Here is a 24,966-nt window from a genome sequence, read left to right on the forward strand (position 1 = left end):
CCCTCTGTGGAGTGAGGTCGTGGAAACGACATTAGAGGCCACGTGTCACGTCAAAATCGCGGAGTAGACTCTCTCCGTTGTTCTGTGAGGAAATTTCTAAAGTGAGGAGCTGAATACAAACATTTTTAAGGGGGTTTTACAAAACGGCGAGGCAGAAGAGGGGCATGGCGCGACGCCTTGTTTTCAGTCGCCAACCTCACTCCTCGCCAACGACGACAACGAGAGCGGCGACGACAAGGGGAGACCAGACCCCTTTCTCCAACCAACTCGGTGCGGCCACGCCCAACCATTTTCTCACTTACTACACTCGTTTACACCACCACCCAAAGGGACCCAGCCCGTAAAGTCTTTTTCTCTTCTATTTCCCACGTCTTTTGACAGCTCTTTTCCAAACACAACCTAGCCAGTCATGGACCGCATTTCACGATTTTCGCAGTACCTTCGGCCGCAGCGACCTGCGCCTCAGCCCGAACCTGACGCCCAGGCGGCGTACGAGTCGGAGAAGCGGCCCGAGGAGCAGCAGGAGATCTTGCAGGGCGAGAGGGAGGCATCGCCTCAGCCTCTGGTCCCAAAAGACCACGAGCAGGTGCAGGAGCAGGTGCAGGACCGAGACGCCCTGAGGAAGAGGCAGACGAGGAGGTCGCTCATCCTCACGACGAGTGCCAGTCGAAAGCGTCTCCCCACACTCGCGGAGGTGCTCGCCCGCCGCACGCTACCACCGGTCGACCTCTACTGCTACTACCTTTACCTGCAGCGCGAAGGCTCCGAGGACGCTCTCGACTTCTGGCTCGATGTTCAGCAGCACGAGAACCTCTGCCGCGCCTACTTTAAGGACCTGAGGAGGAGCGGCAAGTCTATCCGGGATGACTGGCCAGGATACTACCAGGAGGCAAGGCAGAGGGGCTCGATCTACAACCGCTTCAACGGCATCGAACACGATGGAGGCAGCCAGGTCGAGGAGGTCAACGACCCCGAGCATCAGTCTTCGATCGCACACGACAACGCCGGTCCCATGAGCAGCAGCCATGGACATCGCGAAGCTGCTGCTGCAGCGCTGAGCAGCAGCCACGGACACGAGCAAGCCCCTGGCATCGAGGCCAGTAGCCACGGGCACGACCGTCCTGCATCAAGGGCGTCGGACGGCGAGTGGAAAAAGTTCGAGGACGAGCCGACGTCTGGGCCCCGGTTCCCAGGCGACCCAGAGTACCAGATGCGCCAGTCGACGGACCGTGCCGAGCGCCGATCTATCCTGGCCAAGCGGGGAAGCCATGCGCCCACCGTCATTGCCCGGAACACGGCCATCACCAAGGCCGACCTTGTGGGCAGTGCTGAGAGAATCTACGCCAGGTTCCTCCTGCCTGGTTCGGAGAAGGAGATCTACCTGCCGCCCCAGCTCCGCATCAACAGCTTCCCCATCTCGAGCTCCACCGTTCCCGGACCTCACGACACGGAGCAACAGCAAGCGCTCGCCAAGGTGCCCGACATGTTCCACGCCCAAAAGGAGTACGTCTTCCGGACCATGGAGGCCGACGTCTTTCCGCGCTTCCTCCGTGCCAAGGCCTTTGGCAATCTCACCCCTGTCTCGGCCCTCGTCCGTCTCAGCCTGGGCCTGCTTGCGCTCTGGGCTGGACTGGCCACTGGCTTCAGCTTCATTTTCCTCGATGTCAATCGGGTCAAACGGCTGTGGGTCATTCTGCCCTTTGCCATCGCCGTCTTCCTCATCATGTCGCACCAGTACGAGCTGGACCCCATCTTGGCCATTGCCCAGCAATCAGAGACGACACCCTTCCACTTGATTCGCATCAAGGAGCCCTACGTCCGCAACCTCCTCCTCCAGCGTACCGCGGGCGTCCTCCTCATCGTGACGCTCATCACCGCTGCGCTCACGGTCCTCTTCGTCTTTGTCCCCGGTCACCGACTGTGATTTCACCTCTTCACTCGCATACCCAACAAGACAGCCGGCACACTGCTCGTCCACTCCTTTTCTTTTTCTAACACTACTTTTGAGCGCTTGCCCTCTTCCTGTCTTTGTGTCTATTTACTTCTGTCTTCTTTGTCCTTACACACCCCTTCTTTACACGGCAGCAAAAAGAGGTTGCTGATCCGTTCAGCTAGGCCTTTCCTTTCTCGGTTCTTTACCGTAATCCTAATCATCTTTCCTTGCTGATCAGGGAAGGAAAAGTTGTCCGTGGTAGCCCTGTTCTTCTGTTCTTTCCCGTTTGTGGTAGACTGGTCTCTGTTGTGTTCTCGGGCAAGGCAGCAGGCTGCTTGTCCATTCGAATGTTCTATAATGTCTCCCACGCCTCTTGGCATCACAGGAACAACAGAATACAGCAACGTCGGCTACGTACTGCCCGGTCTTCCCAGACGATGTCTCGACTACTAAACCTTTCTCTGCCCACGGCTCTTCTCGAAAAGAAATCCTGCAAGATGAGTGTGATTTGTCGGTCCAAGATGCCCTTTGCGCGCCGAAGTTCTCTTTCGCGCTAAAAGGCCCAGTCGCTTTTCCCCGCGTTCGGTCCAACGCGACATTTCATTTACCGTGGCATTCCTCTTGACTCGCGAAAAACACACACGCACACGTCGGACAAGTAAGCGACAGAAACAGCGCAGCCAGCGTCGTAGGACTGCGATCGACATGGCTTGCTTTGATGGACCTACCAGCGCAAACCTGCCTGCCAAACCTGACCAATAAAATAGTAGTACAGGGTTCAGAACCGACGAAGCGAGCAATGATGCGCGGCAGAATTCTACCAGAACGTTGTTTTCCTGGTCCATTCCGTACGTACAGGCAGCAAGCCAGCTAGCTGTACCGCAGAGGGAAAGGCAATAATGGAGATCGCTTGAATCGCCCTGCCCTGAAGAATCTAAAGGCTCCTGTCGCTGCTGTTGTTTCTCTCCTTTCCATCACCACCAACCCCTTCTCCCCCTCCCCTTTTCCCTGTCCCCAACAACACCACGGTCCTTACGATGCAATACAACGTCGCCATTCTGCTGGCCGTCGCGCTTGCGGCCAGCCAGGTCAACGCTGGCCTTCCCGAGGGAGCCACTCAGCCCATTGATGCTGCCAAGGCTGCTGCTCCTGCGCAGCTCGCCGACATCCCCGCGAAGCTCGCTGCGGCACCTTCCAAGCTTGCGTCGGCTCCTTCCAAGCTCTCCGGCGTGCTGCCGAAGCAGATGAAGAGCGCGCCGGGCAAGCTGGCTAAGGGCGCCAAGGCTGCTGCTCCTTCGCAGCTCACCAATGCCCCCTCGGAGCTTGCCAAGGCCCCCTCGAAGCTCGCCGACGCCCCCGCGGAGCTTGCTTCGGCCCCTTCTAAGCTCTCCAGCCTGCTGCCAGAGCAGGTGACGAGCGAACCGGGCAAGCTGGCTGATGCCGCCGCTTTTTACGGTGAGAGTGCAAAGAGCGCCGCCAAGGCTGGCATGGACGCCATCACGGGCGCACCGGCCTATGTGGCCTCGATGCCCGAGAAGGTCGGCAACGTCGCCGACGCGACCAAGAACCTCGCCTCGGCCGCCAAGCCCGAGCTCCCGACGGCGCAGGACCTGTGCCAGACCGACGACGACGGTGACCGCGTCGGTTTCTGCAACGGCCTCGCGCCCTCGGTCGAGTCCGACGGTGAAAAGGAGACGCTGCTCCGGCGCCAGGACTTCCTCGACGCCCTGTGCGAGCACGACGGCGCGACCGAGGTTGGCTTCTGCCACGGCCTCATCCCCGACGCCAAGCTCGGCAACCTCGACGCGACCAAGGGCAAGCGAGCCGACCAGGACCTGCTCGGTCTCGCCAACACGTACGCGCCCGACGTGACAAAGGCCGTCACGTCGCTTCTCCAGCCTTGCGACCAGGCCGATGACGCGCAGCAGAAGGTGCCCGGCCTCGAGGGGCTCTGCAAGACGCTCGTGCCCGACGCAAAGGAGCAGGCCGTCGCCGCGGCCAACGGCGGCGGACTCGTCATCAAGCGCCAGGTCGACTACGGCGTCAAGAAGGGTCTCGAGGGCTCGGCAAAGGGCTTCAAGGCAAGCGAGGACCAAGTCGTGGGCACCATCGAGCACCCCCCTACGCCTGAGCAGCTGCTCCAGACCGTCGGCACAACCGTCCTTGGCACCGCGCTCAAGTCGCTGCCTAACCGCAGGCGCCAGCTTGGGCTCGAGATGCTCCTCCCCTGTGCTCACGGTGAAGGAAAGGACCTCAAGGGCGAGGCCGGCTTCTGCAACAGCCTCATTCCCTCGGCACACGAGCGAGACGTCATGAGCGTCGTCCGTCGCAGCATCGCCGCAAAGATGCACAGCCGCTTCGTCAAGCGTACCCAGAGGTTCTGAGGGTTGTAAACCTCATCCCCTTCTCGCTCTCTTCATCATCATAAACACACTCCTTACCTTGCGCCGCTGGTCACCGTTCTCGCTTTCATTCACACTCTCCTCATTGTCTTATTTTCCACAGCGCTTCGTCATCGCCTTTCTATTCACTCTGATACACACCTCGGTTGTCGTGTCAATGTTCATCATTCCTATTGGATCCGCTTAATGCTACAATTTTCGTCCATTTCCTGTCCATGGCAAGATAGAGCGTCAGCTGCCTTTCCCTCCCATCTTCCTTAAGAACTTGTTTCGATCTCTGAACCGTCAGTGTAACTATGACTAAAGGTATATGCTCTAGATCATCGCAACCAAATGAATGGCGCTGAGCGTTAAAAATGGGATAATTGTCATCCGTCGGTCTCGCTCTCCTCTCCCTCTCGCATCTCCTCTGGAAGCAAAGCAAAATCCCGGAAACTCACACGTTCTACGGGCAATCTACCACTAGACGAGGATTTATGATGTCTGAGCAGGCGACTTGGTGACGTCAAAGACAACACCAGATTTCACTGTACCGTCGACGAGTTTAGAGGTGATGGTGCCGTCTTGGTTGCCGAAGTAGGCCGCCTTTGCCATGTTGCAGAAGAGACCAACTTCGAGAACACCCGTAAGGAGCTTGATGCGCTGCAGCAGGTCCTGTGGGTCCCGCATCACCGCCTCTGGGAAGGCTGCGTCAATGACAAAGTTGCTGTGGCACAATCATCACGGTCAGCTTCCTCCCAGCTCTAACGGCACGAAACAGCAGACTCACCCGTTGTCGGTGACGACAGGGCCAGCCTTCATCTTGCCCATTCTCAGAACAGCATTGGTGCTTCCCATCTTGACAAGCTGACGAAGCACCTTTGCATAGGCGAACTCGGCCACCTCGACGGGGACGCCCTGCTTCCAGTTGTCACCGAGCAGCTTCGACTCCTTTCGGTAGTCTGCCACGACGATGAATGTTGCTGCGGCCTCGGCTAGAACCTTCTCTCGCAAGTGGCAAGCTCCGCCGCCCTTGATGCAGTTGAGCTTCGAGTCGACCTCGTCCGCCCCATCGATTGTCACATCGATCTCGGGATAGTTGTCTACGTCGCCGAGGCGGAGGCCAGACTTGATGATGAGCTCCTTGGACTGGAAGCCCGTGGGCACGAACCACCTGTCGGCATTCACGTTGGCGCCCTGCTGGACAATCCGTTCGACGACATAGGGCACCGTCGAGCCTGCATGGGGCAAGAGATGGCAGAGGGAAGAGAGGAGGATTGTGAAGAGAGAAAAGAGAAGAAAGGGAAAAAGGAAAATAAAAAGTCAGTCTGATTTTTCTGCCTTGCCTCGGGAAAATCCAAAATTGCAAGGGGCGCCACGGGGGGGAGGCAGGGGACGTCGGCGGCGACTCACCGGAGCCGACGCCAATGATCTTATGGGTATGGTTGACGTGGTTGTCGACAGCAGCGTAGGCTGCTGCTCGCTTGGCTGCCTCGACACCCTCGAGGTGGGGAAGTTGCAGTGGTGCTGCAGACATGTTCAGAGAGGAAGCGTGAAAGAGCCTTGCTTTGGGTCCTGGGCGAAGGTCTACGATAGCACGAGGTGGCGATCTAGCGAGAGCGAAAGTGAGCGGCAGAGATTTGAGGTGCTGCGAGGAGGCTCTGTGTACGGTCGTCGATAGCAGTCGTCTAGAGAGCATCCAGCACGGCGTCGTCTAACAGGGAGAAGAGCACCTGCGATCGCTTCTTGCCATTGTGGAGCATGGACATGCAGGAGATCGGAGCGAGTGGACTCGTCACGTGCAGCGGCACTAATTTTTTCGGCCGAAAAGTGCTTCTCTGCGGCAGAATTTGCATCTTAGGCGCGACGGCCACCGCCATCCTACCTTCTTCTCCAACTTTGGTCACCGCTGGCTTTACAATATTCACACAAGATGAGCTACGTCGCCAAGGACAAGGACGAGTCGGGCCTCCCCTCGGCTCAGATTCACAAGATCCGCATTACCCTCACGTCGAGGAACGTCAAGAACCTCGAGAAGGGTGAGTTTGCCTGCTGCCCATGCAAGTCTTTCTAGACGCTTACCCTTGTCTGCTCTTTCTCAGTCTGCTCGGACCTCGTCACTCGCTCCAAGGACAAGGACCTCCGCGTCAAGGGCCCCGTTCGTCTGCCCACCAAGGTCCTCACCCACACGACCAGGAAGTCGCCTTGCGGTGAGGGTTCCAAGACCTGGGACCGCTTCGAGATGAGGATCCACAAGCGCCTCATCGACCTGCACTCGCCCTCCGAGATCGTCAAGCAGATCGTGAGTGCCCCTCGATCGAACAGCCAAGATGGACATGCATACTAATCGCAAATTCCTTCTGACAGACGTCGATCTCGCTCGAGCCCGGCGTTGAGGTCGAGGTCACGATCCTCAGCTCTTAAGAGGGTCCAGATTGGCGGAGGGATTGTTTCGGAGTGATCCGATGCAGGTCCAAGTCTTGAAAAGGGACATGGCGGGTTGCCTCTTGAAGACGCGGCTCGTCGTCCCATGTCACCTACGCTTGTACAACAATTCCTCATACGACCTTTCATGAATGGAAAAGCTCTCATTCCATTTCTTTCTGAGACGCAGATGTTGCTGTTTGCATCGTCTCGGGTCAGGGTCTCTGTTGAGGAAACTCGGTCTTGGTGCAACACGTCTATGCAGTGCTTGCCATTGCTCCTGAGCTGAGACAGCATTGCTCTTAGCATGCTCATTAGAACTGTCATTTTGGTGGCCTGCGCGGTATGTATGAATGCGTTTGGCAGATATAGTACAGATGCTCGCGGACTCTTCAATTGATATCTTCGTGTTGTTGAGGCTAAGCCGGGCGTTATGCATTGCCCTGAGGCTTCTTTGCGGTGTTTGAACCGTGATTCCACCCATCAAGGCTTACTTGGGCCGGCTCCTCGTCCTCGCTCCCGTCTGCCTCCTCATTTCGAGCTTTCTTACGCTTCCTACGGTCGAGCTCCTTCGTCTTGTCTTTGACAGCCTTGCTCGAGCGTCGACGCTGAGCGTCCTCATGTACTTCCTGGCTCAATCTTGAGAAGCTTTGTCTCAGGCTCCCGATTTCTCGCGCCTCTTGCGCCGTTGGTCTGGTCAAGGGGCGAAACGACGATACCTGGAGGGGCTCCGACGATGCTGACCGCGACGACGCTGGCGATAACGACATTTGTCTTTCGACCGCAAGACTCGAGTGAGAGTTTTCCTTCGAGTTTAGAGTCACTTGTCGCCCATCTTTGCCTTCGTCTTCCGTATCGCTTTCGTCAATGGCCAGACGCCTTTTCTTCTTGCGAGGCGCCTTTGGTGAATTCTCGTTGTCCATCAGCCCTGGTGGTCCTGGAAGCGTGACGTACTCGAGTTCGTCAGACGAGCCTGACGACTGTCTCAGTCTTCCAGAGGAAGAATGTGTTTTGGACTCTCCCTCTTCGACATACTGTCGCCCGTCTATCGGATGATTTTCTTCATCGTCGTCCAAAGAATAAGCGCTCATGTCTCTTGAAGCGGGTTTTGAGGCGCTCCTCGATACAGGCGTCGACTCGGCAGAAGACTTGGCTACCATTTGGCCCTGCCTGAAAGACGGGGGCACAAAAGGTACTCTCTTCCTTGGCGTTGCAGATGTCGGGAGGGTCGCCTCGACGGCTGCCGCGATGCTGGTTCTTTTGTCTTGCTCATCATCGATCATGAAGTCATCGTCGGCTGAAAATGTCAAGGCAGTCTTAGCAAACTGGTCCAGGTCGATCGTCGCTGCCGTACCAATGATTCTGCGGTTGGGGCCGAGGACCACGGGGATCGCCGGAGGTTCCATCGACTCACAGCGATCGATAACTTCAACCCAAGGCTGTACAACACCTAATTGTGCGGGTGCTGCTGGTCCGACTAGACTCGACTCTACCTGTCGCGGTCTTGCTCGAGGTATGAACGGCATCTTTGTCTTGGGTATTTGCCTGCCAGAGAAACTGATGAGCGAGCAATTCGAAATGGGGTAGCACAAAGCCATAACTCACGGGTCCAGCTTGTAGCGAGACACAGGCATCGTTGGCAAAGGGGGAAGGCTCGCCAGCGATGGCATTGCCTCGAGGATGAGGATGGGGGCAACAAAAGGACGCAATGCGTCTCCCACTGAATGGTAGAAATCGATGTGCTTTGAGGAAGCATGGGGTCAATTCTGCGGTCCAGAAGCTCGGTAAACAATGCTTGTTACCCACCTCAGCCTGCGACTCCTTGTCTCGACAAGAAGTTCCTCGTCGGCAATCTTGAAAGGGACAGGCATAGGCGTGTTGCGCGAGGTGCTGCTGGAAGAAGTGATCCTCGAACTGTGCCCGAGTATAGCTCCTGTAGCGCGAACATTTGTCCCAATGGCATTGCCACTTGCCCTCGGCCAGAAAGGGCCTGCAGTGGGATTCGACGACGTGCCGGGCGAGGGCGTCGACTGTGAGAAATTTTTTCCTGCAGATGATGGGGTTCGATACGTCGGTCTTGAAGACCCACTCGCACGCGACTCGGCCTCGGGACGTGATCGGCCCTAGCCGTTGTGCCGAACACCATGAATCGTCGGCGTATGAGGGACAAAGCTCGGAAAGGTAGGAATCGGGACGAGGACCCTCCGGTGGCTTGACTGAGGATACCGAAGTTGATGACTGGCCATTGATTCGCAATCTTGGCTCAACCTCGTCTTCGTCGGTTGTCTCCTCGCCATCCTGCCGTCTTTGCCTCCGTCGGCGTCGCCGCTGCCGCCATGGCTCAAATGATTCTCTGGACGAAGCTGTCGAAGGTGAAGAATATCGAGATGAACTCGCACCATCATCGCCATGCACTCCTTTAGGTGTGTTGTTGTTTATTGGTGTAGGTGCTGACGCGTCGTCCTCACGCTTTACGGACCCTTGTCGCCTGGGCGGCGCTTGTGATGTTGACAGCGACGAATGTGAGAGCACGAAATCCTGCCTGGGAACGACATCGATCTCGATGTACGGTTCCATAGCCTCTGGGACTGCCCAGAGCAGCCCAACGAGCGTGCCCAGGGTCGGAAGACAGTCTATGCGCAGAGTCTAGACTGCCATGACCAGGAGGCGCATATGAAGTCCTTTTCTGTGGGAGGTTACTAGGAATGGAAACTCTCACCAAGAAAACAGGCAAAGGCTCCAACTAGCTGCTAGGGAGGGAAGATGTGGTGGAGCAGAATAAAGCTTAAAGTGCATATACCCAAACACTTGCTGGTCCAAGCAACCAACCAAGAGCTCCTCCAGAGATCCAAATTTCAGCTTTGCTATGTCACGTGCAAAACACCTTGAGACGAGCGATCTTACGGTGCGTTCCCACACCTGAAAGGCTGGAGGCGGTCCTCTTGAGCTTTACTGAGATTGACTAAGGGTGCGTTCAGTTGTGAGTCTGCTATGTGACCCCTTGTGTCGTCACATACAGTCCAGACACCAACACTACATAATCCCTTCTCTCTTGCATCGTTGCCTCCATTTCTATTGTAAACACTTTTTTTTGGCGTGAACTTGCGTCAAGACGAAGGGGGCTTTGTCTTGGAGCATCGAGCCGGCAACAAGCCCTAGCGGTGTCTATTTCCACCCTCCAGCATCTTCACAACATTCTCATTGAGATCGGCATACTGCCTCTCACCCTCCTTAATCTTACCTGTGCTGCGAACCGTCCAAAGGTGCACTTTTCCTCACGCAACAACGTACCCATCACACTCTATATTTCGGCCGAGAGCAGCAACTACACCCGCTTCTTCTTCTTCTTGCTCTGCCCGTCCGCATCTCGATCGCCGCTCCTTCCCGCCCGGCCAATGATGCCCTCAAAGACCCTTCTGACCTCTCCCTGCAGGTCCTTTGCGAGGCGAGGATCGTAGTATGCCGGCGCAAAGTCGAGTAGCCATTCCGGCTTGACCTCTGTCACTGTCCTGATGAAGTTCCTCGTCGTGAGGACAAACTCGTGGTAGATGAGGAATGGCGGCATGTGGTCCATGGCGGTAGATGGGTGGGGCGCAACGACCTGGTTGTCCTTGATAGTCGTGTAAGAGCCCTTTGAGCTCCCCTCCTTGAAGGCCACTTGCATGAAGAAGCCGCACGCGATGGCCTTGCGGATATTGGTGTAGTAATCTTTGTTTTCAAAGGGAACGCTGACGAGATCCAGGTCGAAGCGCTCCATCGTCCTGGAAAGCTGTTGCCGGACATTGTCGGCCTGTTGCAGGGTACGGTAGGAGAGATAGTTTTGCCAGCACCACTGCGAGGCCGTCGAGGCATCTGGGCAATTGTTCTTGTAGGAGTGGTAGACGTTGAGCATAGTCAAGTGGTCACCATCAGGATGGGCGAATTCGGCATGCGCGGCGTCTGCCTGCTGTCGCTGGGCATTGGGCCGCATAAAGACGTTGGGGACCGAGAGCATGGCGGCGATGGTGAGAATTTCGTTTGAGCACCGGAACTCGGGGCTCACGATGAGCATCTTTGCCAGCTGGGGGTCGAGGGGAAATTCGGCCATGATCTCTCCAAGAGGCGTGAGGTTGCCTTCGTCGTCGAACGCGGCCAGGTAGTTGAGGAGCTCGAGGGCTCGCATGATGGTCTCGGGCGCTGGAGGATCCATGTAGTCGAATGTGACGAGATTGTCGATGCCAAGCTTCTTGAGCTCGAGAACAGTGTTGGCCAGGTTGCTCCTCAAAATTTCTGGATAAGTCTGCTCGATGAGTTCCGAGACAAAGTCCTTCTCGGTATACAGCCGGAAGCATTTTCCAGGCCTTGTTCTGCCGGCTCGACCCATCCTCTGCTGCGCGGAAGCCTTGGAGATGGGGCTGACAAGGAGCGACTCCACGCGGATTCTTGGGTTGTACACCTTCTGCTTGCTAAAGCCGGGATCGACGACGTAGACGATACCGTCGATGGTCAACGACGTCTCGGCAATGTTTGTGCTGATGACGACCTTCCTGCCCGGCGGGCCTCCTGGCTTGAGGGGTTCAGGAGCAGCCTCGAAGATACGCTGCTGTTGGGCAGGAGGGAGCGACGAGTAGAGAGGCACAACCTTGAGAGGACCGCACATGTCTGGATCTTTGCTGGCAAGTTCGTCGGCTTCCGCCTTGATCTTCTTGCAGGCATCCTCAATCTCCTCTTCACCTGTCAAGAAGACGAGGATGTCACCGGGGTCTTCGGCCTGGTGAATCATGAGGACGGTGCGGATGGCGGCCTCGAGGTAGTCGGGCTCCGGCTCAGGCGTGTAGAAGGTCTCGACGGGGAAAGTGCGACCAGGCACGCGAAGAAGAGGGGCGTCGTTGAAGTACTTTTGGAACTTGAGCGCGTCGAGAGTAGCGCTCATGACGATGATCTTGAGGTCCGGTCTCCGCTTGGCCACATCCTTGAGCATGCCCATGAGGATGTCGGTGGCCAGGGTCCTCTCGTGGGCCTCGTCGAGGATGATACACCCATACCGATCCAAGTTGTGATCGTTCATGGCCTCGCGCAAAAGCATACCGTCGGTCATGTACTTGAGATAGGTCGTCCGGCGATCGGTTGCGTCTTCGAACCGGATCGTGTATCCCACCTCCTTGCCCAGCGACACATCCATCTCCTCTGCGACACGCTTAGCCACGCTCATGGCAGCCACCCTCCTCGGCTGGGTGCAGGCAATCATCTTTGGTGCCACGACGCCGTCGACTCCCTTTTCCTTCCGAACGTGTGGCAGATCGGCATACGCCACAAATTGGGGGATCCTGCAATGCAGATCGTCCGCCTTGTCAGTCAATGCTCCTCTGTGCAGCTCTGTGCGGCTGGAGACTCACTGAGTTGTCTTTCCACTTCCTGTCTCCCCGATCATGACCATGATCTGCGACTCGTTGTACTTCTGGTAGAACTCATCCATCTGCGCATACACGGGCAGGGCCTTCCTCTTCTCGAGAATATCGCGATATCGAGCTGAGAATGGTCGGGGAGAGGGCGATGCAAACGCATTGACATCGCCTTCCATGACCTTTCGCGCCTGGGCGCCCGTCACTTTGCGAGGCTGGAATCCATCGAGTGGGCCACCGCTTGTCGACGTGATGCTGCTGCTGCCCCCGCCGTTGGTGTATCTCTCCGTGGGAGGCAGATGCGCGAGGTACGGGTTCTCTTGAGCCGCAGAGGCCGAAGTCGAGGCAGTCGGTTTGGACGGAGGCGGCCCTGGAGGCGGGGCGGCACCATTCTTGTCGCTCATCTTCGACGTTCCTTGCACAACACTGTCGTCGCTGTCGTCGTCTCTTTGACAAATCGTCGAGGAGAAAACTGCCCTAAAGAATTTCACCAAAAAAAAAACCGGCCTCAATGACAGATCTTGCCAATGACGGATTTTATGCTTTTGAAGGAAGAAGAAAAAAAAAGGTGGACCGAGCGCATCAAAGCTTCTTCTCGTCATGGCAAAGAAGCATAGGATGTCGTACCCCCGACGAAGATGACGACAACAATATCACGAGCGCTGTGTTCGGCCAGGCTGAAGGCGGCCCTGAGATGTGAACACCGACTTGCAGCCTGTACAAGAGGCGCGTTCATTGCATCAGCGACGACTGCCCCACCACGAAGACCGTCAGCGGGTCACCAACTCCGACATGCCTCTTCGTCTTCACCTTCACATACATCTTCCAGACCCAAGGCCAATTACGTCACAACACCGATATTCTACGTCAATGCTGATCCTCACGTCGGCCACTTGCACAGCATTGTGCTTGCAGATGTCTTGTCGCGATGGGCTCAGGCCAGGAATGGGGGTTGGTCGTCATCACTCGCCGAAGAAAGTCCAACCAAGGCGATCTTATGCACGGGGACCGACGAGCACGGGATAAAGGTGCAGAAAGTTGCGGAAGCTACAAGCGTTGAGCCAAGAGCGTTATGCGATCGAGTCAGCGGTCGCTTCAGAGTGAGTTGGGCAATGTACCACGACACAGAGGATCACGCTGAACCCAAGCGGTGTTTCAGGACCTTGCGGATGCAGCTGGGGCAGGGTACTCGAGGTTTATCAGGACCACAGACAAAGACCACGTCAAAGCGGTTGAACATCTCTGGAAGGCCCTTGAGGACGCAGGCCACATCTACAAGGGGTCGCATGAAGGATGGTACAGCGTCTCCGACGAGACCTTCTACCCAGAGTCCCAGATACGTCCGGCACAAGACAGCGAACTGACTGCGCAACAGAAAGAGTCAAATGAAGCCATCATGGTCTCCACTGAGACGGGGTCCCTCGTGGAGTGGAGCAGCGAGGAGAACTATAAATTCCGGCTATCGAGCTTCCAAGACCAGATCATCGAGTGGCTGGAGACAAACTCGCGTGCAGTCGTACCTCAAGTTCGATACGAGGCGCTCTTGGACGAGGTCAAGTCGGGGCTGGCAGACCTGAGCATCTCAAGACCTCGATCGAGGCTGAGCTGGGGCATCCCCGTCCCCGATGACAAAGATCATACCATGTATGTCTGGATCGACGCCCTGACAAACTACCTCACCGTCGCGGGCTACCCTTGGAAAGAAGCAGGTGGAACGCACAGTGACCAACAAGGATGCTGGCCACCGGATTCGATGGTCATCGGCAAGGATATTATCAGGTGAGCTCTGTAGGACACCACAAGCCTCGACCAATAATGAACCCGTCTCTGTCTGTCTGTCAGGTTCCACGCCATATACTTTCCCGCTATGCTCATGGCTCTGGGATTGCCCTTGCCTCGTCATATTGTGACCCATGGCCACTGGACGATGAACAAATCCAAGATGAGCAAATCTCGAGGCAATGTCGCCGACCCTTTTGAGTCGATTAGACGCTTTGGCAAGGACGAGATCCGATGGTTTCTCTGTCGCGTCGGCGGCAACCTATCGAACGACGCCGACTGGTCAGAGGCGACACTGCTCGAGTTCCACCGGAAGCAGCTCCAGGGCCAGCTGGGTAATCTAGCTAGTCGCATCCTGGCGCCCAAGCTCCAGGCTCGATTGGTGGAGCACGCAAAGCGGAACGACCACCGTCAAGATGGAAAATGTGTCGTTGGTAAGCCCGAGCGCACTTTTGAAGCGTCCGTCGTCGACACGCTCCAGAGTCTGCCAGCAAGGGTCGATGAACACTTCAAAGCCTTTGAGGTCCATCGCGCCCTCGAGGCTGTTTCAGAAGCCGTTGGCGAGGTCAATGAGATGCTGCAGCGCACCGAGCCGTGGTCGACCAAGATCTGCACGGACGACGAGGCGGGAAAGGTAGTCTACTTGGCCAGCGAGGCGTGCAGGATCGTTGCATGGCTTCTCAAACCCTTTATGCCAACAAAGATGGAGCAGCTCCAGCGGGAGCTTGGGCTAATGGGAGAGGCTGTGCGATGGGAGGACCTTGGTGTGCTCAGGGACCATGTAATACTGAGGACCAAAGGGGAGAAGGTACAGCCCCTGTTTCCCAAGATTGATTAATTGTATTCCTATCATTATACTTTTGACCTTCGTTTGTCGCTACCATCACCGTGACGGCGGTTGAGCATGCCTTGGTGCGCCACGTGTTATTTGAGCTTTATTTTGGCGTGAGCACCTCGGGTCTTTCGAAAGAACTCTTCCCGGCCTTTTCAAGAAACCACACCACAATTCAAGTCCGACGATGGCCGACGCTCGCAAGCGGTTCCTTGACCTGTTCCCCAAGCTCACCGACGAGCTCGTTGGCGTACTGGCCAAGGAGGGAATGCCCAAGGAGGCACAGGACTGGTACCGGCGGACCCTCGAGCACAACACGCCTGGCGGTAAGCTCAACCGAGGCTTGAGCGTCGTCGACACGGTCCAGATCCTGCAGGGCAAGGAGAGGCTCGACGATGGCGAATATGAGAAGGCTGCCATCCTTGGGTGGTGCGTTGAGCTGGTGAGTCTGCACATGATGGAGCATTGTTCGCAGGGCTGTTCCTAAGCACATTCGGATCCCGTCAGCTCCAAGCCTACTTCCTCGTTGCCGACGACATGATGGACCAATCCGTTACGCGCCGAGGTCAGCCCTGCTGGTACCGAGTCGAGGGTGTGGGAAACATTGCCATCAATGATGCCTTCATGCTCGAGGCTGCCATCTACCACCTGCTCAAAGTCCACTTCCGATCCGAGCCCTACTATGGCTACCTCATCGAGCTCTTCCACGACACCACCTTCCAGACGGAGATGGGCCAGCTCGTGGATCTCATCACGGCACCCGAGGACCACGTCGACCTGAGCAAGTTCTCGCTTAACAAGTGAGTGCGAGCTTGCCCTTCACTGGGCTCCCACCGAGAATCTGCACTGACTTCACGATCGATAGGCACCATCTCATCGTCGTCTACAAGACTGCTTTTTATTCTTTCTACCTTCCTGTGGCACTTGCGATGCGGATGGTCGGCGTCTCCGACGAGAAGCTGTACAAGCAGGCCCTAGACATTCTCCTTCCCCTCGGAGAGTACTTCCAGGTGCAGGACGACTACCTCGATTGCTACGGCTCGCCCGAGGTGATTGGCAAGATTGGCACCGACATCCTTGACAACAAGTGCAGCTGGAACATCAACGTCGCCCTTGAGCACGCAACAGCGGAGCAGCGCAAGACACTCGATGAGAACTACGGCAAGAAGGACGCGGCGTGCGAGCAGAAGGTCAAGGAGGTGTTCAACGCGGACAATATCGATGTTGAAGGAAGGTTCAAGAAGTACGAAGCGGAGAGCCAGACGAGAATCATGGGCCTCATCAACCAACTGCCCGAAGAGGGCGGCATCAAGAGGCAGGTCTTTGTCGAGTTCCTCAACAAGGTGTACAAGCGCACAAAGTAGAAACGCTTTTCCCTTTCGCAATATAGATGCGGAGTTGCTTCATCGAGCAGGCCTCCCCTTCTGCATTCTCTTTGGCTCTCTGAAGGACATCTGTCTGAGCATCGTCCTTAGAGAAGCATTAGTAATTGCTACGTGGTCTGTTCGTCACTGTTCATGGGCGAGAAGGGAAAGTTGAAGATGGATCAAGATCAAGCCACGCGTTTTGTGCATTTCGGCCGTACAGCGGATTGGGTATATCAAGTGCTCGTCGCACACGCCCAGGTTCTCTCAGCACCACTCACTCCTCACGCCACCGAGGACAGTCGCCCAAACCGCAATTGCACCTGCACCTGGCGCGGTTGTTGTCGAGGGCTTCCGGAGAGGTTCGACAGGCCAGCTACTTGTTCTGACGATCCTCACTCTCCTGGATTCGGGCTTCCGACCTTGGTGGACGGACGTTTGAGGCTTTGATAGGGGAATACACTTGCTCCGCCCGCCACCTCGCGCGCGCACGCGATCCCCTCTCACTCCCGCCGCCCCAGCATGGCTTCCCAGAAGAACGTTCAGTACTATGAGTTGTACCGTCGCAGCAGGTGAGCTGCTCTTGCCCAAATGATGGCCTCTGCGCTTGCCGCGCCGGGCAGAAATCATTGTATGAATGGTTTGGGCTGATTGCGGAGCCTGTCCTGCTCAGCATCGGAATGCAGCTCACGGATGCTCTCGACGAGCTCATCCAGTCGGGCCACATCAACCCCGTTCTGGCCATGAAGGTGCTCACGCAGTTTGATCGGTCCATCGCCGAGACACTGTCCAAGAACGTCAAGGCCAAGTCGAACCTCAAGGTGAGCGAGCTTTGATGAGCCCGCTCATGTTTGCCTCTAGAGTCGTCTCTCTGACACAGCAGCATCTGCGTTGTGTCTCAGGGACACCTGCGTATCTATCGCCAGTGCGACGAGGTATGGACCTTCATCATCCACAATGCGCAGATGAAGCTCGACAATGGCGATGTGGTCAACGTCGACAAGGGCAGAATTGTGGCCTGCAAGATGGCCGATTCAAGCGCAGCTGCCAATGGCGGAAAGTAGAGTCGTCCACATCCCCTCCAGCATGACATTTCTTCCGTTTCTTATCCTTCTCCTTCTCTGACTCTCTTCACACGCTGTACTCTATACTCTTTCATCACATCAGACGGTTCCTCATCGAGAGCCTAAAAATACATTGAAGAAGCATCTGAATCACTTGGACCCCGAACCTAGCAGTTGATTACCCTTTCGCAGAGGTTGGCCCGCCTGGCTGTACTCTGTGTACTGCTCACTCTGGCCCGCCAGGAGCTCCTTGGGTACGTTGTCAAAGTGCTCGGCGCCACCATACCGGTCGAGAATGCTTCCCTTGAAGGTGTCGCGGAGCTTCTCTTTCTTTTGCGTGTACTCGCGGTGCTGCAGCTCATTGACCGTCGGGTTGGCCTGCATGTGGACGTCGTTACCGCGGGCCTCCGACTGCCAGGCAAAGAGCTGGAGCTGCTTGAGCTTGGCCACGTCGCCGCGCGATCGGTGGAAGTTATCTCCAGCAAACTGGGAGTCCTCGGGTCGCGTTCCGGCATCAGGTGCCTCTCGCATCGACCTCGTCTTCGGATCGTAGTAGGCCGACTCTGGATTGAGGTTGTAGAGGTACTTTGCCCGATCTTCTCGAATACGCAGGTTTCGGATCGTGATGCGCTTATCGGTGTCAATCTTTTGGCCAGGCATGTTGGCCTTCTCGGCGTACTTGTCCTCGTCGTCGTCTTCCTCGTCGCTGCTGCCGAAATCAATGTCGTCCTTGGAGCTCCCTGCCGTCTTCTTTTCCCGCTTGGCCAGCTTCTTGGCTGTCCCCATGTCTGTGCTCGTCTGCTGGTCAATCTCTTCCTCTCGCCTCTTTCGGCGTGCCTCGTCGATGGCCTCGAACTCTTGTTGCACGAGCTTGTGCTCAGAGGGATCGTACCCGTTCCACCGATCACGCTTGGCTTGAAAGTCGCTGTCCATGCCCTTGACATCTTCAAAGACCTCGTCGGCCGCGATACCCTTGCCCGTCCACTTGGCGCCCTTCTTTCGGGGCCGTTCGAGGCAGTCGTTGGCCTTGTGCGACATTGCGCCACAATTTTCGCACGCGCCCTTTCGGTATTTCGTCGCCGCCACAGCCGTCTTGCCTCGCTTGCGCCAGTTGCCGAGATCGACGTGATCCTTGCCGTCGTCTTCGGGCTTGCGCTGGTGCTTCAGCGAGGGCCGACCAGAATCGAGATACCAGGGCGCCTTGGCGATGAATTGGGGGATATGTGGGTTGATGTCCCTGCCCTCCTCGTCAACCTCGGCAGGAGCCTGGCCGGCCTTTCTCGCCGCATCAAGGTCCTTTTGCCGTCGGAACTCCTCCCGAGACATCTTGCCGATTGAGGACGACATCCTGGCTATATATTGGACCGAGCAAACGACTGGCTGACGAAAGGATTTGACTGAGAGGTACTATGTCGTCCGAGAGGTTCGTTCGATTAGCGAAGTAGTATTTGGTCGATGAAGTCGAAATGACCTTTGTGGCGAGGGAGGGGAGTAGGGGCGACCGAACGCGTTGAGAAACACTTTTTTTTTCGGCCGAGGATCAGGCACTGCTGATTGTTGCCTGCAACGTCTTCCTCACCATCCGCTACCGACGACAATGAGCCATGGTGCCGCCGTCGCAGGAGGTTGACGCCGCTTTGTCGAGCCACGGCGAGGAGCGAGAGGAAGGGGAGACGAGCGACGGCGAAGCGGGCCCGTCCTCGGGACCTGGCTCTGGTCCAGGCCCCGGTCCTTCTCGATACGGGAGCTCAAACGCGCCCTTGGGAGCACCCTCATCTTCTACGGGAGACGCAGAGGAGGGTGAGAAGTCGAGGAGGAGCAACGCCAGTCCTGCCCAGAAGGAGGGCCTCAAGAGAGCAAAGGCGAGCAGTGAAGAGGGCGACGAGTATGGCAACGGCTCGGCGCACCGCATCAAGATTGACCGACAACGACTGGCAAGGGACCAGCCACAAGAGACCGCGCGGGACTCGCGACAGGCTGAGAAAGAGCGGCACCCACAAAATGGCGGGGGCTCAGAAGATCTTCGGGACAGGCACGGGAAAGCAGAGCGCGATCGACTTCGAGAAGAGGAAAGAGATCGGCTAGGCAGGTTGGAGGCCGATCGAAGCAGAGATCGCAATCGGGACCGCGAGCGTAATCGTGATGTTGATGATCGCAGTGAGCGCCTTGAGAGAAGCCGCGACAGATCAAGAGACCGTGTTCGACAGAGCCAGAGTGAACGGAATCATGGTGTCGTCGATGCCAGGGACGTAGAGCGAGAAAGGGAACGAGAGAGGAATTGGGAGAGGGAAAGGACTCGCGATAGGGAAAGAGAGAGAGACCGGGAAAGAGAGAGAGACAGGGAAAGAGACAGAGATAGGGACAGAAACATTGACATTGACAGGGACAGGGACAGGTACAGAGACAGGGACAGGGACAGAGGCAGGGATGCCCTTGATTATGGCCCACCTTCTCAATCTCAGGTGCGAAGAGACGGCGCTGAAGAAGACGGTCGCCACTACCGTCCGAGGTCACCTGACCTCTTCGATCGCCGGAGAGACTCGTATCGCGATCACGGGTACGACTACGGCTATGATTACGAATACGATAGGGCAAGAAGGGATTCCCGGGACCAAGATCGAGCGAAAGACTGGTACGGCTCTAGCTCGAGGGGCGTCGAGAGAGATCGTCATCGCAGCATTAAGCGCCGCGAGTCACCCTCTCCATCCTACGAAACACGGGCACCGGGCACCTCCACCCAGGGCAGAGCTTCACAACTACGCTCTCCCGAACGATATCGTTCCAACAAGTCTCCCCCTGCAAAGACGCTGAAGCGGATCGCATCGCCAATCAAGAGCAGTCCACAAAAGGGCGCACCGACGACTCCACTGCAGAGCTCGCCTCACACGAATGGAGTATCCCAAGCCCATGTAGATGCCGATGGTGACGTAAGAATGTCGTTCGCACGAGCCCCTACAGCTGGAGAAGTCTCGCCATCAAACATCTCGCGGCAACGCTCAGACGGGAAGCGACTAGAGACTGTGGCTAGTGACGACGCTGCTGCAAAGGAGGAGCCCACCGCGCCCATTGATTGGCCACAAGAAGAAAAGGACTATGAAGAAGACGAAGCTCAGATGATGGAGCTTGCGAAGGCCAAGAGAAAGGGTCGACCACCGAAAGTCCCGCTGAAGGAACGCACCTTTTACGGCTGCAGCAACATCGACGAATATGATCTCGGCGTTAAACTTGGCCAAGGCACTTTCGGCGAGGTCAAGAAAGCCAGACATACCAAGTCCGGCGTCGAAGTCGCACTGAAGAAGGTGACAATCCACGAGGAGAAGGACGGGATGCCAATAACGGCTATTCGCGAAATTAAGCTCCTTAAGCGTCTCTCGCATCCATCGATCGTCCCCGTCATCGACATGGCTTATCGTGCGCCCAAAGAACGAGGCAAAATGGGCGACGTGTACATGGTAGAGCCGTACATGGATCATGATCTCAACGGCATGCTGGAGAACCCTTCGATTCAATTTACGCCCGCGCAGATCAAGCTCTACATGAAGCAGCTCTTCGAAGGAACACTCTACCTGCACCAGAACAAGATCCTGCACCGCGACATGAAGGCTGCCAATTTGCTCATCAACAACGAAGGCCAGCTCCAGATTGCTGACTTTGGTCTCGCTCGGCCCTACCACGATCCGGGAAAGGCGTGGCTCGGCGAGCAAGGCTGGAACGGCGGTACGCACCCCTATACTGCGATGGTGGTCACGCGATGGTATCGTCCACCTGAGCTGTTGGCCGGTGACCAAAGGTACGGACCGCCGATTGACATGTGGGGCCTTGGGTGCATCCTGGCAGAGATGGTCAACCGCAAGCCGATCTTCAAGGGCAATTCGGAAATCGATCAGCTGGCTCTTATCTCTCAGCTCTGTGGCTCACCCAATGACGACAACTACCCAGGATGGAGCCAGCTGCCTGGTGTCAAGGACGCCGATCTTCCCGCCCCTGGTGGTCAAGGGGCCGGTGAGCGCAAGATTGACCTTCCCCCCGTGCACGATTTCGGCAATCATCCTCGATGCGTGATTGAGCATTTCACAACAGGCCAGCTTCAGGTGTGAGTCCTAGCTTTGAAAGTCACAATTCGAGTGTCTGAATGCTCATTCGTGGATACAGACGTCGAGAGCTCGCCGACCTCATCGACAAGCTCCTGGTCTTAGATCCTCGAAAGAGGTATACGGCCCAACAAGCCCTCGATCACGAATGGTTCTGGCAGCCGCCTTTCCCAGCCGATCCATCAGCGCTGCCCAAATATGAAGCCTCCAAGGAAATTGACAGGCAAAGGCGAGATCATCAGAAGGCCGCACATCAGCATCAACAGCAACAACAGCAGCAGCAACAACAGCAGCAACAGCAACAGCAACAGCAACAGCAACGACAGGCACAACAGCAGCAATTCAATCAGACGGCAATGCAGTCTCAGGGCATGATGCAGCAAGGACGACCGCCGTATCGGCCTGCGCCTATGGGACGACCGATGGGTGTAGGGACCGGTTTAGGGCCTTCTGGCATGCCGTTGGGCATGGGCGTTCCTGCATCGTACGGAGGCCCGCCACCCCAGGCGTACGGCGGGGCCGGCCCTGTGAAACCCAGCTTCGGCAGCGGAATGGGCGGTCCCCCAATTCCCGCAGGCCCTCGAAACTCTCTTCCACCACGCCCTGCGCCGATGGGCTATTCGAAAAGACCACCTCCCTATCCGCCACATCAGCAGCATCATCAGCGGCCAGATCCGCGGTCTTCAAGTCATTCAAACCCATATGACGACTATTATTGAGAATCTTTCTCCCCCTGTCTCTGACAACACCTGTACTATCAATCTACCTCACCTGCAATCATCTAACGATTCCCATTCATGCGAAATTTGCAGCTTGTGGAATTTTACTGTGATCAGCATGAGTTGCATTGTCTAGTAGTACTACAAAAGAGGGGTGGTGTTTGTACAGTACATGTTATATCTTGCGGTGTTACATCAGGACCTAGCAGCCTCGGTATCCTCTTTGCTTGCGTCGGCTTTGGTCTCGTCAGCCAAGTCGATGCTCCTCTCTGCTTTTTCGCCGTCAGGTTGGAGATTATTACCGTCTACTTCCTGTTGCGTGACTGCCACCTCCTCTTCCGTGATCTCGTCCGGCAAACCCAAGTCGAGCGGCACGCACTTGACGTCTAGCCTCTTGAAAATGACAGACATCTTGAGTTCCGCCGTGCTCCTCTCAATGTGACCCTTCCTCTTTGGCTTCGTCGGATCAACGCCTTTGACGATTGAGACTATGTTGCCACTTGACCTCATAGCCGCTTCCTCGTCCACACCCTGCGTCTCTTGGCCGATCCTAGCGACTCGACCCGCGTCATGGACATACGACACGGTATCGATTTCCATGCTGCTGCCAGGACCCACGAGGAAGACGTGATCGAGCTTTGGCACGTCCAGCCCACGCACTAGAGATGCGCTCAGAACCACGAGCTCGTTCTCCTCCTTCACTTTCGCAGAGGCGGCCGATCGGCGGATGGATGAGGTGGCGGGCACCCCAAGGCTCTGCAGATGCTCGACGACGGCGCGAGTAGACCACCGGGGCGAGATGAGGGCGAGACCGCGGTGTACGTTGCGGATTGCAAAGAGGTAGGCCAGCATTTCCAGGAGCGAGACATCCACTTGACCAGTGGAGGACGGAACAGGCGGGACAATTGTTGTCGTTCCCTCTGTTCTTTTGTTCGTCTCTTCGGTTCCTCGCTCTTCAACATCTTGTTCTTCTCCCTGGCCTTCTGCCATCTCCGCAAATGATGTCTGCGCTGGATCCGATTCCTCTTCTGGTTCGACGTCCTTTCCTTTTCGAACTTCTCCAGGGTTCAGGTTCCTCCAATGGCTCAGCTCGCTCCTCTCTCCTCCTCCTACATCGCTGGGCGGAAGAATGGAGGGCTCATCAACAACAATGCACGAGTGCACGATCTGCCTCGGAATTTGAAGCGGCCAAGCCTCCAATTTCGGATAGTCGATGCCCTGCTCCCTCGGGACCTCCCCTTTGCTAAGTCCTGTCAAGTCTATCCACTTGCCCGCTCCTCCATTTCGCCTGCGTTGTTCGCTCTCGGACCGCACATTCGTCCTCAACCAACCCGTTCTCGCACCAAGGAAGTTCCGCAAGACCGCATTGGCTGTAGCGCTGAGCGCAATAAGCTGGAGAGGCGTTTCCCCTCGGCTCCTTGTCTTCGACTGACTCAGACGGAGTCCCTTTCCGTTCTTCTCCTGAGACCTCCGGTATAATTCATCAGCTCCTTGGTGCTGCACCCTTCGGATACTCTCTTTGACTCGTTCGCCTTCCATCCCTGCCCTTGGAATAGGGAGTCCTCCAGAATACGTTGCCCGCATTGCCATGATTTGGTTGAGCGACGTCAGTCCAGCAGGTGGATGTCGCTGATGCCTCCACAGCGCCTTTTTCGAGGGAAACCGAGGTGGGAGGTCCAAGAGTGCGTCTGCCTCATCCAGGACCAGGGTACGAAGAGTCGAGATACCCAGAGTAGCGGGACCCGCAGGTCTGTCAAGGAGCTCCTGAAATCTTGTGGCGGACACGACGAGGATGTGAGGGTTTGTATCGCGAAGCTGCTTGAGATGATCCTCGACACTTGTATTTTGATCACGATGCATGCAGGTCACCACGGACGGGAGCGATGATTCCATCGATTCTGGCCACAGGGTTCTAGCCCAGCCCATGTATTGCTCGGCGAGCTCGGAGCTGGGCACGACGATGATCGAGCTGATGGCGTTCTGCCGTTTCAAAGACTCGTCTTTGCCGCTCTCGAGGACCAGCCGCGGCTTTGACAAGAGGGCGAGCAACATCGAGAAAGATTTGCCGCTACCTGTGTGTGACCTCAAAATGAAGTCACATGGCTCTCTGGAGAGCTGCAGTATTGCTTGTTGCGCATGTGTAGGCTTTCGTATGTGCGGGAATGTCTCGTGAATCCTCTGTGTCAGTTGTTCGCTGAGGCCGAGTTTCTAAAAGGCGGCTTGATCAACTTTCAGATAGGACGAAGCAATAGGCATGGTGCTTACCGAGAATGGTACCACCGCCGTTGATCTACCCTCTGCTTCTGAGCCTCTCCTGTCATTGTTGCTCGCCCGACCTGAACCCTGGGGGGCGCGCTGTGCCGGTGGACTGTGTTCGGCTGTTGGAAACACCGATGTTTTCGAGAGCGTCACCACACTCCTTGCCAAGGACGCGTTCGCCCTGCCAGCTGGCAATGCTAAGCGACGCCCTAGGAGGAGGGTACGCCCAGCACTTCGCAGCATCTTTGGATCGTCGTTGTCTTGGGAAGATCCTTTCTCGTCAGGAAGTTTTAACTTTTTTATTTTGGAGACTCACGTGTGCGCGAGTGTCAAGCTGGCCCGTGCGGATCGGCTATCGCTCGCCAGGCTCGTTCTCGTCACTACAGTCACACGACCCAGAGACAAGAGAAGAAGTCAACAATGCTGGAATCGTCTGCAGTCGAAGCAGGGCTCAGCAGCCGCCTGCTTCGATCCTTCTCTGAGACCGCGTCTCTGTCGGGACAGATTCCCGTGCATCCGACATATCTCCCCATCGCCCCGTTGACCTTGATCCACGCGCTCCGCGTGTCGCACGGCACGCTCCAGCTCGTCCAATCTTCCCGCCGGGGCGGCCGTCCAAATTTAGTCACTACTACCTTTCTCGCACTCGTTCTCCTCTTTGGCTCAGTGGTCGTGACGAGCGCGTTGCTCGCAATTCCCAGTCCCATCCTGCTGGCACCCGCAACCATCGTAATCTACG

The 24,966-nt window shown here is 56.5% G+C and overlaps 11 protein-coding genes across 11 annotated transcripts; 7 read left to right on the forward strand and 4 right to left on the reverse strand.

Moving 5' to 3' along the window:
- The first annotated feature begins 156 nt into the window (after positions 1 to 156).
- Positions 157 to 2,299, forward strand: FA10DRAFT_265116 (regulator of G protein signaling superfamily). Its single transcript, XM_025520929.1, has one exon. The coding sequence runs from the start codon at positions 410 to 412 to the stop codon at positions 1,922 to 1,924; it is 1,515 nt and encodes a 504-aa protein (XP_025378444.1). The 5' UTR covers positions 157 to 409; the 3' UTR covers positions 1,925 to 2,299.
- Positions 2,300 to 2,473: 174 nt separating this feature from the next.
- FA10DRAFT_265117 (hypothetical protein) lies at positions 2,474 to 4,586 on the forward strand. The gene has a single exon (XM_025520930.1). The coding sequence runs from the start codon at positions 2,971 to 2,973 to the stop codon at positions 4,315 to 4,317; it is 1,347 nt and encodes a 448-aa protein (XP_025378445.1). The 5' UTR covers positions 2,474 to 2,970; the 3' UTR covers positions 4,318 to 4,586.
- Positions 4,506 to 6,019, reverse strand: FA10DRAFT_265119 (putative RKI1-D-ribose-5-phosphate ketol-isomerase). Its single transcript, XM_025520931.1, has 4 exons — positions 5,728 to 6,019; positions 5,105 to 5,552; positions 4,776 to 5,041; positions 4,506 to 4,544 (listed from the first exon to the last, which is right to left on the reverse strand). The coding sequence occupies exons 1-3, from the start codon at positions 5,849 to 5,851 to the stop codon at positions 4,810 to 4,812; spliced, it is 804 nt and encodes a 267-aa protein (XP_025378446.1). The 5' UTR covers positions 5,852 to 6,019; the 3' UTR covers positions 4,506 to 4,544; positions 4,776 to 4,809.
- Positions 6,020 to 6,220: 201 nt separating this feature from the next.
- Positions 6,221 to 7,158, forward strand: FA10DRAFT_274408 (putative 40s ribosomal protein s20). Its single transcript, XM_025523217.1, has 3 exons — positions 6,221 to 6,353; positions 6,417 to 6,616; positions 6,682 to 7,158. The coding sequence occupies exons 1-3, from the start codon at positions 6,248 to 6,250 to the stop codon at positions 6,736 to 6,738; spliced, it is 363 nt and encodes a 120-aa protein (XP_025378447.1). The 5' UTR covers positions 6,221 to 6,247; the 3' UTR covers positions 6,739 to 7,158.
- FA10DRAFT_265121 (hypothetical protein) lies at positions 7,049 to 9,508 on the reverse strand. Its single transcript, XM_025520932.1, has 3 exons — positions 8,545 to 9,508; positions 8,344 to 8,480; positions 7,049 to 8,283 (listed from the first exon to the last, which is right to left on the reverse strand). Exons 1-3 carry the CDS (start codon positions 9,313 to 9,315, stop codon positions 7,170 to 7,172), a joined length of 2,022 nt encoding a protein of 673 aa, XP_025378448.1. The 5' UTR covers positions 9,316 to 9,508; the 3' UTR covers positions 7,049 to 7,169.
- Positions 9,509 to 12,720: 3,212 nt separating this feature from the next.
- FA10DRAFT_238698 (hypothetical protein) lies at positions 12,721 to 14,749 on the forward strand. The gene is made up of 3 exons (XM_025519148.1): positions 12,721 to 13,219; positions 13,279 to 13,898; positions 13,962 to 14,749. The coding sequence occupies exons 1-3, from the start codon at positions 12,758 to 12,760 to the stop codon at positions 14,734 to 14,736; spliced, it is 1,857 nt and encodes a 618-aa protein (XP_025378449.1). The 5' UTR covers positions 12,721 to 12,757; the 3' UTR covers positions 14,737 to 14,749.
- Positions 14,750 to 15,229: 480 nt separating this feature from the next.
- FA10DRAFT_265124 (terpenoid synthase) lies at positions 15,230 to 16,376 on the forward strand. Its single transcript, XM_025520933.1, has 2 exons — positions 15,230 to 15,530; positions 15,596 to 16,376. Exons 1-2 carry the CDS (start codon positions 15,271 to 15,273, stop codon positions 16,092 to 16,094), a joined length of 759 nt encoding a protein of 252 aa, XP_025378450.1. The 5' UTR covers positions 15,230 to 15,270; the 3' UTR covers positions 16,095 to 16,376.
- Positions 16,377 to 16,616: 240 nt separating this feature from the next.
- FA10DRAFT_258670 (transcription initiation factor IIA, gamma subunit) lies at positions 16,617 to 17,158 on the forward strand (the record flags this gene model as incomplete). Its single annotated transcript, XM_025519919.1, has 3 exons — positions 16,617 to 16,666; positions 16,768 to 16,915; positions 16,997 to 17,158. The coding sequence occupies 3 exons, from the start codon at positions 16,617 to 16,619 to the stop codon at positions 17,156 to 17,158; spliced, it is 360 nt and encodes a 119-aa protein (XP_025378451.1).
- Positions 17,159 to 17,244: 86 nt separating this feature from the next.
- On the reverse strand, positions 17,245 to 18,634 carry FA10DRAFT_265126 (hypothetical protein). The gene has a single exon (XM_025520934.1). The coding sequence runs from the start codon at positions 18,503 to 18,505 to the stop codon at positions 17,309 to 17,311; it is 1,197 nt and encodes a 398-aa protein (XP_025378452.1). The 5' UTR covers positions 18,506 to 18,634; the 3' UTR covers positions 17,245 to 17,308.
- Positions 18,635 to 20,274: 1,640 nt separating this feature from the next.
- On the forward strand, positions 20,275 to 21,431 carry FA10DRAFT_227444 (Pkinase-domain-containing protein; the record flags this gene model as incomplete). The annotated part of the gene is made up of 2 exons (XM_025518715.1): positions 20,275 to 21,216; positions 21,321 to 21,431. Coding segments are annotated over 2 exons (1,053 nt in total), but the record flags the coding sequence as incomplete, so codon positions are not given.
- Positions 21,432 to 22,080: 649 nt separating this feature from the next.
- On the reverse strand, positions 22,081 to 24,483 carry FA10DRAFT_278123 (hypothetical protein). Its single transcript, XM_025523430.1, has 2 exons — positions 24,234 to 24,483; positions 22,081 to 24,176 (listed from the first exon to the last, which is right to left on the reverse strand). Exons 1-2 carry the CDS (start codon positions 24,468 to 24,470, stop codon positions 22,164 to 22,166), a joined length of 2,250 nt encoding a protein of 749 aa, XP_025378454.1. The 5' UTR covers positions 24,471 to 24,483; the 3' UTR covers positions 22,081 to 22,163.
- Positions 24,484 to 24,966: the final 483 nt, after the last annotated feature.

Source organism: Acaromyces ingoldii, assembly GCF_003144295.1.
Source record: "Acaromyces ingoldii strain MCA 4198 unplaced genomic scaffold FA10scaffold_2, whole genome shotgun sequence".
NCBI lineage: Eukaryota > Fungi > Basidiomycota > Exobasidiomycetes > Exobasidiales > Cryptobasidiaceae > Acaromyces > Acaromyces ingoldii.

Coding starts and splice junctions, on each gene's coding strand:
- FA10DRAFT_265117 (XM_025520930.1), top strand. CDS start 2,971: ATGCAATACAACGTCGCCATTCTGCTGGCCGTCGCGCTTGCGGCCAGC.
- FA10DRAFT_265119 (XM_025520931.1), bottom strand. CDS start 5,851: ATGTCTGCAGCACCACTGCAACTTCCCCACCTCGAGGGTGTCGAGGCA. Junction 5,553..5,727: donor GATCATTGGCGTCGGCTCCG/GTGAGTCGCCGC, acceptor TGCCCCATGCAG/GCTCGACGGTGCCCTATGTC. Junction 5,042..5,104: donor CCTGTCGTCACCGACAACGG/GTGAGTCTGCTG, acceptor ATTGTGCCACAG/CAACTTTGTCATTGACGCAG.
- FA10DRAFT_265116 (XM_025520929.1), top strand. CDS start 410: ATGGACCGCATTTCACGATTTTCGCAGTACCTTCGGCCGCAGCGACCT.
- FA10DRAFT_278123 (XM_025523430.1), bottom strand. CDS start 24,470: ATGCTGCGAAGTGCTGGGCGTACCCTCCTCCTAGGGCGTCGCTTAGCA. Junction 24,177..24,233: donor CGGCGGTGGTACCATTCTCG/GTAAGCACCATG, acceptor GCCGCCTTTTAG/AAACTCGGCCTCAGCGAACA.
- FA10DRAFT_274408 (XM_025523217.1), top strand. CDS start 6,248: ATGAGCTACGTCGCCAAGGACAAGGACGAGTCGGGCCTCCCCTCGGCT. Junction 6,354..6,416: donor CGTCAAGAACCTCGAGAAGG/GTGAGTTTGCCT, acceptor GCTCTTTCTCAG/TCTGCTCGGACCTCGTCACT. Junction 6,617..6,681: donor CCGAGATCGTCAAGCAGATC/GTGAGTGCCCCT, acceptor TCCTTCTGACAG/ACGTCGATCTCGCTCGAGCC.
- FA10DRAFT_265124 (XM_025520933.1), top strand. CDS start 15,271: ATGGACCAATCCGTTACGCGCCGAGGTCAGCCCTGCTGGTACCGAGTC. Junction 15,531..15,595: donor AGCAAGTTCTCGCTTAACAA/GTGAGTGCGAGC, acceptor CACGATCGATAG/GCACCATCTCATCGTCGTCT.
- FA10DRAFT_265121 (XM_025520932.1), bottom strand. CDS start 9,315: ATGGAACCGTACATCGAGATCGATGTCGTTCCCAGGCAGGATTTCGTG. Junction 8,481..8,544: donor ACAAGGAGTCGCAGGCTGAG/GTGGGTAACAAG, acceptor GCTTCCTCAAAG/CACATCGATTTCTACCATTC. Junction 8,284..8,343: donor TCTCGCTACAAGCTGGACCC/GTGAGTTATGGC, acceptor TTTCTCTGGCAG/GCAAATACCCAAGACAAAGA.
- FA10DRAFT_238698 (XM_025519148.1), top strand. CDS start 12,758: ATGACGACAACAATATCACGAGCGCTGTGTTCGGCCAGGCTGAAGGCG. Junction 13,220..13,278: donor GAGTCAGCGGTCGCTTCAGA/GTGAGTTGGGCA, acceptor GCGGTGTTTCAG/GACCTTGCGGATGCAGCTGG. Junction 13,899..13,961: donor ATCGGCAAGGATATTATCAG/GTGAGCTCTGTA, acceptor TCTGTCTGTCAG/GTTCCACGCCATATACTTTC.
- FA10DRAFT_265126 (XM_025520934.1), bottom strand. CDS start 18,505: ATGTCGTCCTCAATCGGCAAGATGTCTCGGGAGGAGTTCCGACGGCAA.